This window comes from Tauraco erythrolophus, chromosome 18 (assembly GCF_009769465.1).
Source record: "Tauraco erythrolophus isolate bTauEry1 chromosome 18, bTauEry1.pri, whole genome shotgun sequence".
Taxonomy (NCBI): domain Eukaryota; kingdom Metazoa; phylum Chordata; class Aves; order Musophagiformes; family Musophagidae; genus Tauraco; species Tauraco erythrolophus.
In genome coordinates, this window is record NC_141482.1 from 17,704,093 (window position 1) to 17,718,250 (window position 14,158).

The 14,158-nt window shown below is 56.7% G+C and overlaps 1 protein-coding gene across 1 annotated transcript in view; it reads right to left on the reverse strand.

The window, feature by feature from the left end:
* Positions 1–14,158, reverse strand: part of CDH22 (cadherin 22) — a 55,815-nt gene that overhangs the window by 18,351 nt on the left and 23,306 nt on the right. The window contains exons 4-7 of the mRNA XM_086623016.1: positions 11,848–12,015; positions 10,660–10,847; positions 9,616–9,869; positions 2,329–2,465 (exon numbers count right to left, since the gene is read on the reverse strand). Of these exons, the coding sequence (XP_086479142.1) occupies positions 2,329–2,465; positions 9,616–9,869; positions 10,660–10,847; positions 11,848–12,015 (747 nt within the window). The remainder of the gene's footprint in view (positions 1–2,328; positions 2,466–9,615; positions 9,870–10,659; positions 10,848–11,847; positions 12,016–14,158) is intronic.

A 14,158-nucleotide genomic window follows, 5' to 3' on the forward strand; every position in this document is an offset into this window, starting at 1 on the left:
TTGTACTTTAAATTCAATATCAGTCATTAATATTTCATGATTACAAAACGTTAAGGATAATGTCACTGGGAGGGATGTCTGGGCAGTTAAAACGGATGAGTCAGAGCTTGCTGACAGGAGCAGTCGGAGCACTGAAGAGTCTCCCCAGCTTTTGAAGCGATCCAGCCTGACAGGCGTCCCTGCTGGAGGGGAGCCGCAGCATTTCCTGCCTTGTTCTGAAACCCGAGCTGCTGCGTGTAAATATTGTCCTTCTGATTCTTGTCACCTCGCATTTCCTCTGCATGCCGAGTTGTGCTGCAACACCGCGGTCCCCTCCTCCCTGGCCAGCGCTGGCAGAGCCTCCCCTCCCCACAGAGCCCACCGGACATGTTGCAGCTCTACAGAGGGCTGCCCTCCCACCGGTGTGGCCAGGCAGCACCAGCGCACCTGCCCGCTCCTGCAGGATGCCGGGCAGGGCTCTTACAGCACCACAGCCGGATGGCACAGCGGTCACCTAGGCTGGCAGGCACAAAGCTTCAGACACACAGCAGAGCCAGAGACGTGCCCCCGGCAGAGCACGGGTCTGGCACGGGCTGCTGCCTCCTCCTCTCCCGGGGCAGCAGAGCCCGCGTCCTGGCATCCTGGCCTGGCCAGAGCAGATGGCTGCCGCCACAGCAGGGCAGCCCCACAGCAGGAACCGATCTCTGGGCCCCACGGCTCCTCGAACGTGAACATCTTTCTTACTTTGCTCAAGAACGAGCAAAGAAACGAGAACCAAAACTCCTGAGGGGTCTCTCAGGGAAGGCTCCTGCCCACAGACCGGTCTTGGCACTTGTCTGCAAATGTCAGAAGGTGCTTTGCAGCCCAAGCAGCTCCCTGGTAGCAGCTGCTATGGGGCAGAGCACAGCAGGTCCCAGATTGCCTTGGCAACTTGCGCACCCAAAACGTGGAAACCTTTGAAGAATACAGCCTTTCTGCTTCCCAGCGTGGTGCCTGAGACTGAAGCCTCTTCTCCATCTTCAGGCTTGGAAAAAGGAGGAACACAGAGCACTCCCCGAGACCCACGGAGCCAGAGCCACAGTCGCACATGGGGACCTGCAGAGCCCACGAGCCAGGGCACTGCGCAAACATGGTGGAGGGCAGCAAGATGCCTAGGGCAGCCTTGCTGGCTTCCTACCCGCCGCAGAACACCTGCAGAGAAGCAACGCGTACCCTTTGCTGCTATTATTTTAATTCCTCAAGAGGAATTTATTCAGAGTTTCTCTAAGCAGCAGGACCCAGGTTTGTTTCTTTCTTTCTTAAGTGGAGAAGAAAAGACAAACAGAACTTCTGCTGGAAGCGTCCGTGCCAGGCTCCACCACCCCATCACACAGAGGGAAGATAAACTAACAAACCTGCAGGGCCACTGAGCTGTTCCCTCTCAGCTCTCCCAGCTGGCTGTGAGCAGATTTGGCACTGACTGTAAATACGGGCTACAGGACAGCCCAGCCGTAAGGGAGGGAAGAGACCATCGCCAGGGCTCTCGTGGGAGGGCCAGAAAGGAGCTAATTTGAGAAGAGGACAAAAGAGCTTCACCTCATCCTCTGCCTGTCACTTTTCCTGGTGGGCTGCAGGGTGAGGCCAGGCGCTGTGGCCGGAGCCGAAGCAGCACCAACCCTGGTGGCACTGACCCGGGCAGCACTACTGCTCCCTGTCCCCAGCACAGGGGCTCAGGGATGCTCTGCCCCTGCAGCCCCTTCCCACTGCTGCAGTGCCAGGACCTCCCATCCACTCCTTGCTGTGCCCGCAGCTGCACCACGGACAGGGAGATCACGGAGAAAGGGCATGGGAGGCATCCAGAGGCACATACCCAGCGTGCAGGTACAGCCTGCAAACCCCAACCACCGCAAGCCTCAACAGAAGCGTGCTCTGGCTGCCATCTGTGCCACAGGGCTCCAGTTGATGGGGCATCTGCCCACAGCCCATGGCTGAACAGCGGGCATGCAGGTGATGTAAACACAGACCCCCCCGGGAACCCCCAAAGCTGCTCAGCAGGTGTGAACGCAGCGAGCGAGCTGCGCAGCGATGACTGGCAGAGCTGGCGCATAGATAACACAAATTTGATTAGAGTTCATCAAATATACTATTCGACCACGCTCCCTTACTAATGCTCGAGTCAGGAAGAGTATTTTTAGGTTGTCTAGGGAGATGTCAGAATCAGTGCTGCTGCATTTTATTTTTTTTTTTCACTTCAGCATTAATTAACACTTGCATCTTGGTCACCTTGGCAGCGAACACACCCGTATTTCCCCCTCTGCCCCGCTCCGGTCCCGCACACTGTCCATTCCACACTGCACTCCTCCATCTCACCTGCTTCCATCGCCAGGATGGTGATGTTGTGCCACCCTGCTGTCTCCCGGTCCAGGACTTTTCCTGTCACGATGGCACCTGTGTTGGCATCGATGTCAAAGATCCTCTCTGTGTCTGTGCTGCGGTCGATGGCGTACCTGAGACCAGGCAAAAAAGGGAAACCGTCAACAGCTGGATGTGCCAAGCCCAGCCTGTGCCAACGGGGGTCTAACACAACTGGCCCCGTATTGCTGCTCTCACTGTGCCTCTGCTGCAGCATGGCACGCGAAAGCCGTGTTTCTGCCAGGCTGCAAGCCCACAGCCCTCAAGTAAAATTAAAGTGTGGCTTTTGGTGCATAAAGTGGAACTAAGTACAGACTGTGGACAAGGGGAAAAACCTGCTCTGATGGGGACCTTATGCTCAGGATAGACAGAATGGTATAGAAATCATGGGCTGTAAGTGCTCTCATCAGTCTGGAAAGCTTCTGAGCTATAGGTTCAGGAAAAACACCAATTTACGCTGAAGGAGGGCACAGCCCGCTCGAGCAGCCCACCCCACCTACCACCCTCTCGCCTGATCCTGCCACAGCACCCACCCAAGAGAGAGACCTGGAGGATGGGACGGCAGCACATGCCGGGCTGGGAGTGGAGCTGCAGACAGCCAGAGCTGTGGCTACAGCGCATACCAACGGCAAGGTCTGCTCTGAGCCCAACCGGAGCAAGAACCTGGGCAGCAGAGAGGTGGGCAACGGGCAGCATCCCCACAATAAACACAGCACATTATCCCCAGCAGCCCTGAGATCTGCCCCAGTTTCAGCTTCCCTGTTCCACAGGAGCAGCCTGAAGAGCTCCTCCAGCTCCGACCAGCTCCAGCTGCTCAGCAGAGACCCTTCACACACAGCTCTCGCTCTCCTCCAGCTGCTCCAGTGCTGCCCCAGTGCTGCCCCAAACAGCCCCTCCCCGGGCATCCCATCGTAGCCTCCTGGGCCACCCCTGGAGAGCACAACTCCCACCTCTTCTGAAGGGCAACCTGAGAAGAGTCAGACACCGGGTTTACCCCTGCGCCTTTGCTGCGACACCGCGGGCCCACGCGGTCAGTCTCAGCGGCACATCCTGCGTTTCCAACCATGACACACGTCACACACGGAATGTGGCAGCTCACATTAAATCAGGGCACAGCTGGTGTGTGCTCCCTGGAGGTCGGGGCTGGAAGGGAAGCCTGATCCAGCCAAGGCCCTCGAGCACAGCCGCAACACAAACAACCACCACCACTGCCATCAGAATTAGAAATCCAGAAGGGCCACGAATCACAAACAATACAGCGTGATGTTATTGTGTACAGCAGCTTTCATATGCGCCGCATCCCAGAGTGCTTTACAGAATGAAATAATACAAGACAGCAAAGAGTACAAAGGATAAATTACCGAAGGAGGGCTGTGAACAAATTAAAGCCTTCAGTCACATGTCCAACAAGAGAAGGAAGATAAACATAGGGACAAAGCAAGCTGGAAGGATGACGAGAGAGGACGGTACTGGGAGGCCAGGTCAGGCAAAGGAGCAGAGCAGGACAGGCTCTAGGCCAGAAGCACATTCCGGATGGAAATCAGAAGCGACTTCCGGATGGAAAGCGGCGGCTTTCGCGAGTGCTTCATCTTGCCTGGCACAGTCCAGCAGCTCGCAGCCAGGGAACACCAGCTCACTGTCTGCACCCAAGGCTGACCGCTCTGCACAGAGGCACCGGTGGCCTCTGTGCCCTTCTGTCCCATGTCCAGGCGGAATCGGCTGCAGACGAGTGTCCCTGAGGGGCACCTACCCACGGCCGGGCAGCTCTGTCTCTGGCAGTGGCTCAAACAAAGGTGTTCCTACACTGTTTCAAGTGTTATACAGTACCAGATTACGTTCTCTCGCTCTCTCCCTTTCAGACAGACAAGGGGACGAGAGAGAAAATACAACAGCACTTCTAGCACGTTCTGCACCTATGCTTTCTCCCCCCTCCTTGCATCTAGAGGCGATGGGGATCTGCCACAAAAAGCCAGGTACAAGCCCAGGCATCTCTGAACCAACTGCCAGGGACTTCTGAGCCAACCTGCATTTTCTGCCCCAACTCCCAGCTGGAAACAGGCGTGTAGCCAGCTCCAGAAGGGACAGTGACACTGTCTTGGCACGTACTGCAGCCTCTCATCCACTCTGTGCTCACTCACTGCAAAAGGAAGGGAGGGGTCCGGCCACTCTGACTTGTACACATCAGTCCAACGTACTGCTGGAAGGAGGACAGAAATCAGGATGACAACACCTCATATCCTTCCAGTAGCATAACTGATGCATTTGCATAACTGCTTCCATTGTTCTCCTACATCACCTGCCCTCAAACACATCCTGTTCTTCCATTCCACTTTTTAATACTGTCACAGTTCAAGATGGTACTTCACTCTCCATATGCCTCCCCTGCTTCTCGGGTAAGCACACGCCTGTTTTGTTCATGCTTATGTCACTGCTGCACAAAGATGTCTGCAAAAAACAGCTACGCAGAAAAACCCACTTAGTGATGGGAGACAGCACTAAGCCTGGAAACACCTGACATCAGCTGCCTGCATGGCCGGAGGGCAGGAGGCCGGTAGGGGAGCGCTCTGCCTCATGCCACTGGTAACCTTTTCGTGTGCTTCTAATTGTTTTGCAGCTCGGGTTGTCTTCTGTCACTTCTGACGTGTCTGCTGAGGACTGACTGCCCGTACTGTGCGGCAGGGCACAAACCAGACCATAAATCTGATCCCGTCACCATCGCTACACAGAGCACTGCCACCTTCTCAGCACTGTGCCAGGGGAAGGAGACAGAGCTCTTGGCATCACCTGCGTTTGCTGCCAAACCAGGGCTGAGCCGGCATCTGCGCACTGTGATTCCGGAGGCGGCTGGTGCAGGTGGGACTGCAGCTCTACAGCTGTGCAAAGTGCTGCAGAGGCTCTGGAGCACCAGGCTGGCATGGGACCCAGGGACTGGCGAGACACAGGGATGTCCATTTGCTCCCCCAAAGCCACAGCCACAACCGCTCAGAGCTGCAGATTGACCCATGCCACACTGCTCTGCACGACGACAGACCCCCCTCCCCAGCGCTCATGGCCCACTCTGCGCCAGAGTGGTGAGAATGGGCAGCTCACCACTGGGCTCCACTCACGTCCTTCTGCGCAATACCACCTCTACCAACCAAGTCTGTGCTGACCACCACAAGCCTCTCCCCCTCTGGCAGTCCAGCCTCGTGTTCATCCATCCCACTGAACTCAATTGGTGCTTCTCACCCGGAAAGGGGTAGCAAGTGATCCCTGGGTCCTCCAGGCTCTCAGAGACAGGACGTGAGCTCATTCCTCCTAAAGCTGGCTGGTGCTCCGTATCTGGAGCTGCATTCCCCAGAGCTCTGATTGGGATGCGGACCTTGTAATCCATTTTCCTCTCTTCCTGCTAGCACTGCCTGTTGGTTTGGATGTTACGAGTGACTGTTTAATTTAGACAGCTTTCTTGGTGTTCATCTTTCTCATGAATGCATTTCTCAAGCAGTTCGTTTCACTTCTCCCCCTGAATGCAACAAGGAGCACATTTTATGCCGTGTGTTTTGTTAATAGGGAGCTTTTCAAACACCGTATGAAAGGCTTTTTGTTGCATTTGTTTTCTCCTTCTCTCCCTTTTGTGTCAAAGCAGGTTGTAGTTCTTGCTGTGCTGTTGGAGTCTATAAAATGCCCATGTCCAACACATGTCTCCGGATTTGGTGAATGCCAAACAAGAATATCTCTGAGAACCTTAAATCCCAAGCAACATCTTCCCAGTGCTGATAAAGCCTGGAACGCACACAATCAGAACACAGGCTCGCACTGCAGAGAGAAAAACAAAAGGCTCCCATACAAACAGCCTCACGCACACAGTCTATCGCTGTATTACCTCATACAATGGCTCAGCTGAGAAAAATTGCACTTCACCCACGAAATGTACAGCTAAAGCCAAAAAGCCAACTGGAAACTAAATTCTGTCTGAAACAGAGCAGTTCCAGCTTTTGTTAGGCAACAAACAAGGAAGGAATAAACCAAAAAGCACTGGTCCTTTAGAAAGGCGTTTCCTGCCCATACCCGTAGGGTGGGATTTCGTGTTCCCCTCCGAGGATGCGCGCAGCCCCTCTGCTGTGCTGACCTGCAGCACGACTCCTGCCCCGCAGGGAGGGTGTCCCCCCTGAACCGCCACAACCTGGGGCTGCTCCCCAGAGACAGAGTGCTCTCAGGGCACCCTATGCCCCAGCTTTCCTCCCATCCCAGCAAACAGCTGCCAGGGGCTCTACATCCATATGCAGCTGGGAGAGGGGCAGCGAGCAGTGCCCCAGGGATCCCTCCCGAAACCAGGGAAGTTGGACACCCCTTCGACCCTCATGTCTCCATAACTGGTCACTGAGACCCAGCCCTGTCCATCTGTTCTCACACCAAGTGGCCACATGCCGGTGGGACCAGTGGATCTCCAGGAAGGCAGGGGAGCACCAGGCTGAAACGTGCCTCCAGCAGCTGCTCCAGGCTGGATGGTGCAGCAGGAGCTGCACAGCCCTGTTTGTGCTGACCTGGGGACGAAAACAAAGACCAAGGGCACTTCCTTTCCCATTTGGCTAAAAATACTTCCAAACCTCGTTATTGGCAGCCTGGTGTCAGCAGGACCTGCAAACGCTGACAGCGCTGGTTTTTGCTCTGCTGTCTCTGGCAATCCTTGTTCTGTCCTGCCTCAAGGGGAGAGGGCATCTCATCGTGACAGAAGGTTGTGGCTCTCCCCTACTCATGGGGCAGAGCCAACACATGGACCAGAGTCCAGGAGACAGCAGCCACCGCAGAAGCACAGCCGTGTCTTTGCTCCCACCTCCAGCAGACGAGGATCATGAAGTTGAAGGGATCGACTGAACTGCAGCGTCTTGAAAGGGCTCGTACCAACTTCAAGCAGCCGAGGATCAAATACTGGTCGTGCTGTCAGGACCGGTTGCTCTCTGATGTATCGGAGGTGAAGTACAAGCGCTGGCTTCTTGTGACTGTACTTTGGAGCAGCACACTTGAAATGTGAGGTGACTTAACTGCCATCTCCTGCTGACGGGGCAGTGTCACGTCCTGGCAGGGTGCTGCAGGATGCCTGCATTTATGTTTGTGCACCACTTCAAAGCTATGAACAGCTGTCTACGTGGCAAAGTATTTTATTAAGTTACCTGGATAGCCAGAGGACAGGAAAGCAGGGCAGATCCAACAGCACCTTCCTCCTGCGTTGGTGCCACACCGACGTGACCAATACAAACCTGCATCTCCACCTGGTGCACGTTCACGTGGCAGGGAACGCTCACCCGCCCGCACTTCCCAGGCAACTGCCACGGGAGCATCACGAGGGGATGGTGCTGTGGCTGCCATGACAGCAGTTGCTGCGAGAACATTGGGGAACGGAGAGATGGATGGATAGAGACCACATGCCACAGGGGATGCAGCATGAGCTACCTGCCCGGGGATAGCTGGAGGGAGGACACATATTTGAACGCATCAAGCCTGACAAGGGAAAACACACTGCAATTCCCAAGCTGCAGCAGATGTCTCAGAGTCCTGTTGTCTGGGCCGTTGTGCCTGAGCATGAGGCATTGCCTTGTCTGGCACTAAGCTCACTATTAGAGAGACACTGGCATAGCAAAGTTTGGGCTCTAACCCTCTTGCTCCTGCTGAGCACCTGAACCTGCTTCCTTCTGCTTCAAGTCCCCATCACCTTCTGTGCAGCAGTAGGAAGCTTTCCTCCTCTGCTTTCTTTTGTTCTATCTGCAAACAGTGCAACAAGTTCCATGGGGAAGCAGCACAAAGAACAAGAAAAGATGAGAATAAGAATAGTTCTGTCCCCAAGGCCCTATTCCTACAATTACAGATCAGAAAATAAAATCTGTGCTCTGCAGCACTGCTAGAAACAGCCAAGTGAAAAAGCACCTGCACCCATGTACACACACAGCCATGTAGAAAGACTGCACGCACTGGAGAGCGCGGGCATGCTCAGGGTGGGCCACAAAGAGGCATGAGACGCGTAGGCTGAACGGAGAGGGCAGCCACATGACGAGGTGAGCAGAGGTGCCCTGAGAACATGCCAAACAGACAGCACCGACTGCTACAAGTGGCATAACGCTCACATACGTAGTTCCTGGCGTGCCAAGGCTGATTTCATTCACGTTCACCCCAAAGACAACTTTCAGTATCCAGCTCTGTGACACAACACTCTGCTAGCTGCCAGGCATCTGCAGATGGCAGCTTTCCGTGTGCAAATTCTTTTTTGAGCTTTCTAAACATCTCAATCTTCATTTCCACGAAGATCAGGAGATGCCCCTCACCCCATCCTGAACCGGTGCATTCCCTGTGGTTGCACAGCACTGGAGCTCAGCACCCCATGCAGCTGTGCAGGGACATCATCCAACAGGAGCACTGCAACTTGGCCCTCCCTGGCCACGTCCTCCTCCATCCCACGTCCCAGTCCCTGCAGTGTCCCAGTGTGTCGATGCTTGGGACAGGCTCCCCGCAGAGCTCTTGAATGCACAGCCACTGCTGCTCGTTCGCAGGGAGCGGCGGCGCACACGGCGCCTGCAGCCCTGCCGTCGCCTGGCACAGAAACACGTTTCAAGGAAATTTTCCACATGCTGAGGATGTTTTCTGAACACCAGCCTCCCATCCCAACCGCTCGTGACTCAGGCCAGTTGGCAGAGCCAGAAGGCTGCTTTGTGCCTTAGGTAATAACAATTTAACAAGGTAACAATCTCTTTAGCCACAAATTAAATGGAAATGGGAAATGTCCTGTGCAGATAAGCCGCTGCCTGGATTATGTCCCCTGCCCAAATATAAACTCCTCTGATCTTTGATCCCCGTGCACACGCGCACGCACACACAGCCGAGCTGCGGCTCCGCACCTCCCAAGCTCACCCCGTTTGTCACCCTTCCCCACTGCCCTCCTGCCATTGCCGGTGGCCGTTCCGTCCCCGGTCAGGCCCCGCCGCAGACACCTCGCTGCCGGCGGGACAGCCGCGCACCGCCCGGCCCCTTCCCTGGCACCTCCGCGCCACTCTCAAACCTGTCATGCACCGGTGACGCAGTCACCCGTGGGATGGCTGCTCGCGCTCTGGCACACACTGCCGCTCGCCTGCCCGTCCCGCAGCACACACGAGCAGCACCTGTCACCTCTGCCCGCACTGCACCTCCTCTGCCCCCGCCCTGGCTGTGAGTCCCCCGGCCACCCGTGCCCCCTGCAGGGCACCCAGGCCCACCACTGGAAGGAAGGTGATGCTTTACCGGACAGGATGGTTCGCCGTGTCTGGGTCCAGGGCAGTGACCACCCCCACGACAGAGCCCACGTGCGCGTCCTCCTGGACCTCCATCAGGTTGGAGGGGGGTCGGAACTCAGGCGGCTCGTCGACGTCCAGCACCGAGACCCGCACGATGGTCTGGTCCCGGAAGGTGCCCAGGTCCACGAATCGCGGGTCCACGAACTTGTTGAGGGCCTCCACCACCACAGTGTGCACTTTCTTCGACTCGTAGTCAAGAGGCTGGGACCAGAGGAGGGGGTTAGCCATATCTGGCCCAAGGAGCCCCCTGCTGCCCCCTCCCTCCCTAGACAGTGCCTCGGCAGAAGGCCAGGAGCTCTCGCCCACGCTCTGCCCCCACCAGCAGCACCTGCACCAAGGGGGCAGAGGAAGGGGCAGCCCCCAGCCCGCTCCCCTGGGCCTCCAGGCTGCAGGCAGCCGGGATTCACCAGGAAGAGAGCACACTGTGTGCTGTAAGTGAGCAGGTTTCAATCATTAACCCCCCTGCTACTATTTCTGCGGGCGAGGCGAGCTGAATGCAGCGGCCTTGGCGAACCATCGCTCTTTCTTGCCTGCATCAGGTGTTTGCTTGATTGTTTTTGCCACCAAAGGCAGATACAGTCAAAGTGCTGTTGGTCAGCTACAGGAATTAGGTGGGCATATTCCTCCCCTAAGAGGTGCTATGAGTAACAGCTGTAAGCACTTGTCTCCATAGCCCCAAGCACAGCTTCCCCCACGCATGGCTCGCGGCTTTGCTGCTGCCTGGGGAGCCGCCCGTGCGGGCTCTAGCAGGCACTGTGCTGCTGCTCCTTCTCAGCCTTGCCTCCCAGACACAGGTCTGCATTTTGCCATCCAGGCAGAACAGAGGCAGGTCTCTCCCTGCACCTGCAGGCACAAAAACGCAGCTTCTACTGCTAGAGCAGCACTTCGAGGAGCGGTTATTTCAACTCAAATGCAGCCATATTTCCCAAAGGAAAGGGCCCCCCTAGACATCCGTGCCCTTCCTGCCCAGTCAGCTTTCCTCATCTCTCACCTTCTGTACCGTGATGACAGCCTCTTGGGTATTGCTGTCCGTGGTGACTTTGAACATCTCCACCCCGTCCTCATCCTTCACCTGATACGTCATGTCCGTGTTCTCCCCGACGTCAGAGTCCTCCGCCTTCACCCTCCCAATGGCAGTGCCCACAGGGGCAGTTTCAACAATGCTGAACTGATACATCTCTGGAGGAGAAAAAGGTACTGGGGTCACTGCTTCTGCCTTTGAACCCCCTCCAGCCTGACACAGCCTTCGCATGCCTCCCTGGGAGCACCCTTGGACGAGGGCTGCCCAGACTCTACCCGGGTCTGTAGTTGAGAATGCCCTACCAGGAGAAACACGTCCCAGCCACAAACAAAGGCTGAGGGAAGATAATTGGGGAGCACTGATGTTTTGAGGTGTCTGGTGAAGTACGGGCTGATTTCTCTGTATGGACACTGCAATCAGTGCTTTCTGATTCTTTGCGAAATTCACCATTTCCACATTCTAGAAGATGCAGCAAAAGACCTGACCCTTTCTGGTCTGCAGCCACATGCTGCCAGTCTCCGCAGCTGGTGTGCACTGCAGAGATGGCACAGCCATCCTTTGCAGCAGGACCCTCGTTTGGGGGCAGGTTCCCAGGGAAGACACGAGCTTGAGCCACAGGCCACTAGCAGTGCCTTGGCAAACAGAGCTGTCCTGTGACCAGGCGGGTGCCCGTGGGCCAGGCAGCGTCACGGTGCCTCGCACTGGGGCACAGCCATCGGGGAAGCCAGGCCAGCAGCCACAGCCCTGTCCCTGCCCAGGCTCCCAGGAGGCAGCAGCGGACAGACCAGGCTCCTTCCCCCAGCACTGCGTGGAGGAGCGTCGGGGAAGTGCCAGCTCTGCTCTGCCCACCACGCAGCCCCGCGTGTCCCCAGGACTGGCACGTGGAGCAGGGGTCTCGTCCTGGGCCCAGCGCTGGCTCAGTCAAGACAGCTGCCCCCATCATGCTGCCGGGCAGGGACACACACTGACCCTGGCACGGAGCTCTGCGTGCTGCGGTGACTTGGTGCTGCCGCCCCATGCACAGCATGCGCTGCCGACCTGGCCCACCCTGCAGACATGTGCCAGGCTGTGCCAGGAGCCATGCTGCTGTCCCACCACTGACACGGGGACAGGAGCAGGACAAGGGCCAGTGTCACCCCCACTGCTGTCAGGACTTACTCTGAGGGAAGCGCGGTGGGTTGTCATTGACATCGGTGACTACGATGGTGACTGTGGTGGATCCGGACAGGCCACCGAGCTGTCCTGCCATGTCCGTGGCACGGATCACCACCTCGTACCGGTCCTGTGTCTCACGGTCCAGGTCAGCCACAGCTGTCCGGATCACACCTGCAGAAGGGCAGCACAGCGTGGGCACAGGCAGATCCAGAGCACCCGCAGCGTCACAGACTGGTGAGGCTGGAAGGGGCCACCGGAGATTATCTCGTCCAAGCCCCAGCCCGGAGCCCAGGAGCGGCCACGGGCCCAACCTGATCCCAGTGAGTCTCTACAGCCGATTCACAGGCACGTTGCACGGAAGGTCGCTGACCGCCGTCTCTACGGTGGGCTGCCAGGAGCCCTGCCAGGGGCAAACTCGGGCTCAATGGAGGTCTGCGCTTCTCCCCAGGGAGGTCAGGAGCTGGGTGGAGCCCTGGTGGAACCAGAGGCGCAGGAGCGAGGAATCACCCAGATGCGGGGGCTGCACTGGTGCCACCCTCCAGGTTTGCACAGAAAGGCCATGCCCAGGCCGGGGCACCAAACCCCTTGGCACACACCAGCAGCTGCCCACTGACCCTCCCCTGCTCAGGCAGGAGCCAGGCTTGTGCCATGTTCCCCATGGGATGCAGGTGCTCTGAGCCCCGGTGTCCTGCAGCCCACGCATGTGCAGGGCACCCATCTGATTTGGAGAACGGCATGGGGGGTGGGCAGTGTGTTTCCAACCCTCTCTCTGCACAAACCCCCTCATTTTCAAGCGTCCCTTCCAGTGAAGGGGACCAGAGGTGATACACGTTCTGTGTCGGGGGCCAAGAACGCACCAGAGGCCATAAAGCTCCACGGAGCGCATGGTACGTCAGTGAAATCAAGTCTCTTCGAAAGAAAGAGTTTGTAGGTCTTCAGTAGTCACCTGGGCTTGAGGGAAATGACCAGGACTAAAGTACAAACGAATGTAAAACAAGAAACAGAGAGTAGTAAACCCCAGAAAACACTGCGAATGGCAGAAGTTACGACTTCCTATGTCACCCAGGAGTGTTTCATTTACATGGAAACAAAGCAGAGAAGAAATATTTTGAGAATGCAGGAAAGGACTCTGTGACTCTGCCCCGAGGTGGCACCAGGGGTGGGTGCGAGTGGCACATGGATACAAGGTCACTACCGGCACATTCCCAGTCCCACTATACCAGCAACACCCCAGAGGAGCTAGGATCAGCTTAAAACCCGCTCCAGCTCGGTTTCTTAACGTTCCCACAGGTTTAGACATTGCTTTCTGCGTCTGTAATTGCTCTCTCTTCCAGGCTCTTCTGTTTAACTATGAGCTTTGCCTCCTCCTACTGTGAACTGCGACATCCCTCTTTGCTTTTGTTTCACCAGTAATCCTGCCTGGTGGTAGGAGGATGCTGCAGAGGGCTTTTGCCTGGCTGTGCGGTGTGGGTCTCTGGTGTGGGTCTCTGGTAGGGATGTCTGACTGGGAGGGAATACAGAGGTCCTCCCTTGGCAAGCGAACAGCAGAGAATCACCCAGCTGCTCTCAGCAACTTGCAAGATATTTGCTGGCATCCAACAAGGCGAGCAACGGCAGTGCACTGCAGCCGCCCGAGCCACCCAGCTCATGGCAGATGCTCCTGGGAAGCCTTTGGCACAACCTGGGCGCAGTGAGAGGAGAGCTGGGTGCCAGTGGGCTGCACGGAGACAAGATGTGGCTCAGGGGCACACCCCAAGGCTTCCAGGCATCAGCCCTCCACAGCCAGTGGGTTGCCCCAGTTTCCCCGTTCATGTGCCTGGCGTGACCTCGAGCACCTCCTGACAAAGGCCGTGGGTGGACGGCTCAACACGGAGGAGCCGCCGGTGCTGCGGCCCAAAGGCAGTCAGAAATGCCACTGAGCCAGGAGGATGAAATTGCCCCGTCCTTTGCACGACATGACAGGTGCAGCAGGAGCTGCTGACACTGTTCCGGAGACATTTATCTCTCCTTTACTGAAACTAGTGATTATTCCAACGGGTATCGTTGTTAGGATTTATTATAAAGCCATAACCACCATTTTGGATCCTTGCAGCTCCCCAGCTCCCATGGATGGGCGCAATTCCACCCAGCTCCTCTGGATGGGCGCAATTCCACCCAGTTCCCCTTGTCCCTCCACCATTTCGGTTCTATAAGTACCTGACCCCCACTGCCTTCAGCCCATGAACCAAGAGGCAGCTCTGCCTCACCCACCATCTCTCCAGCACTTCCAGCACCTGCCTGTTTACACACACACAGGTAACTCTCAGCCCTTCTA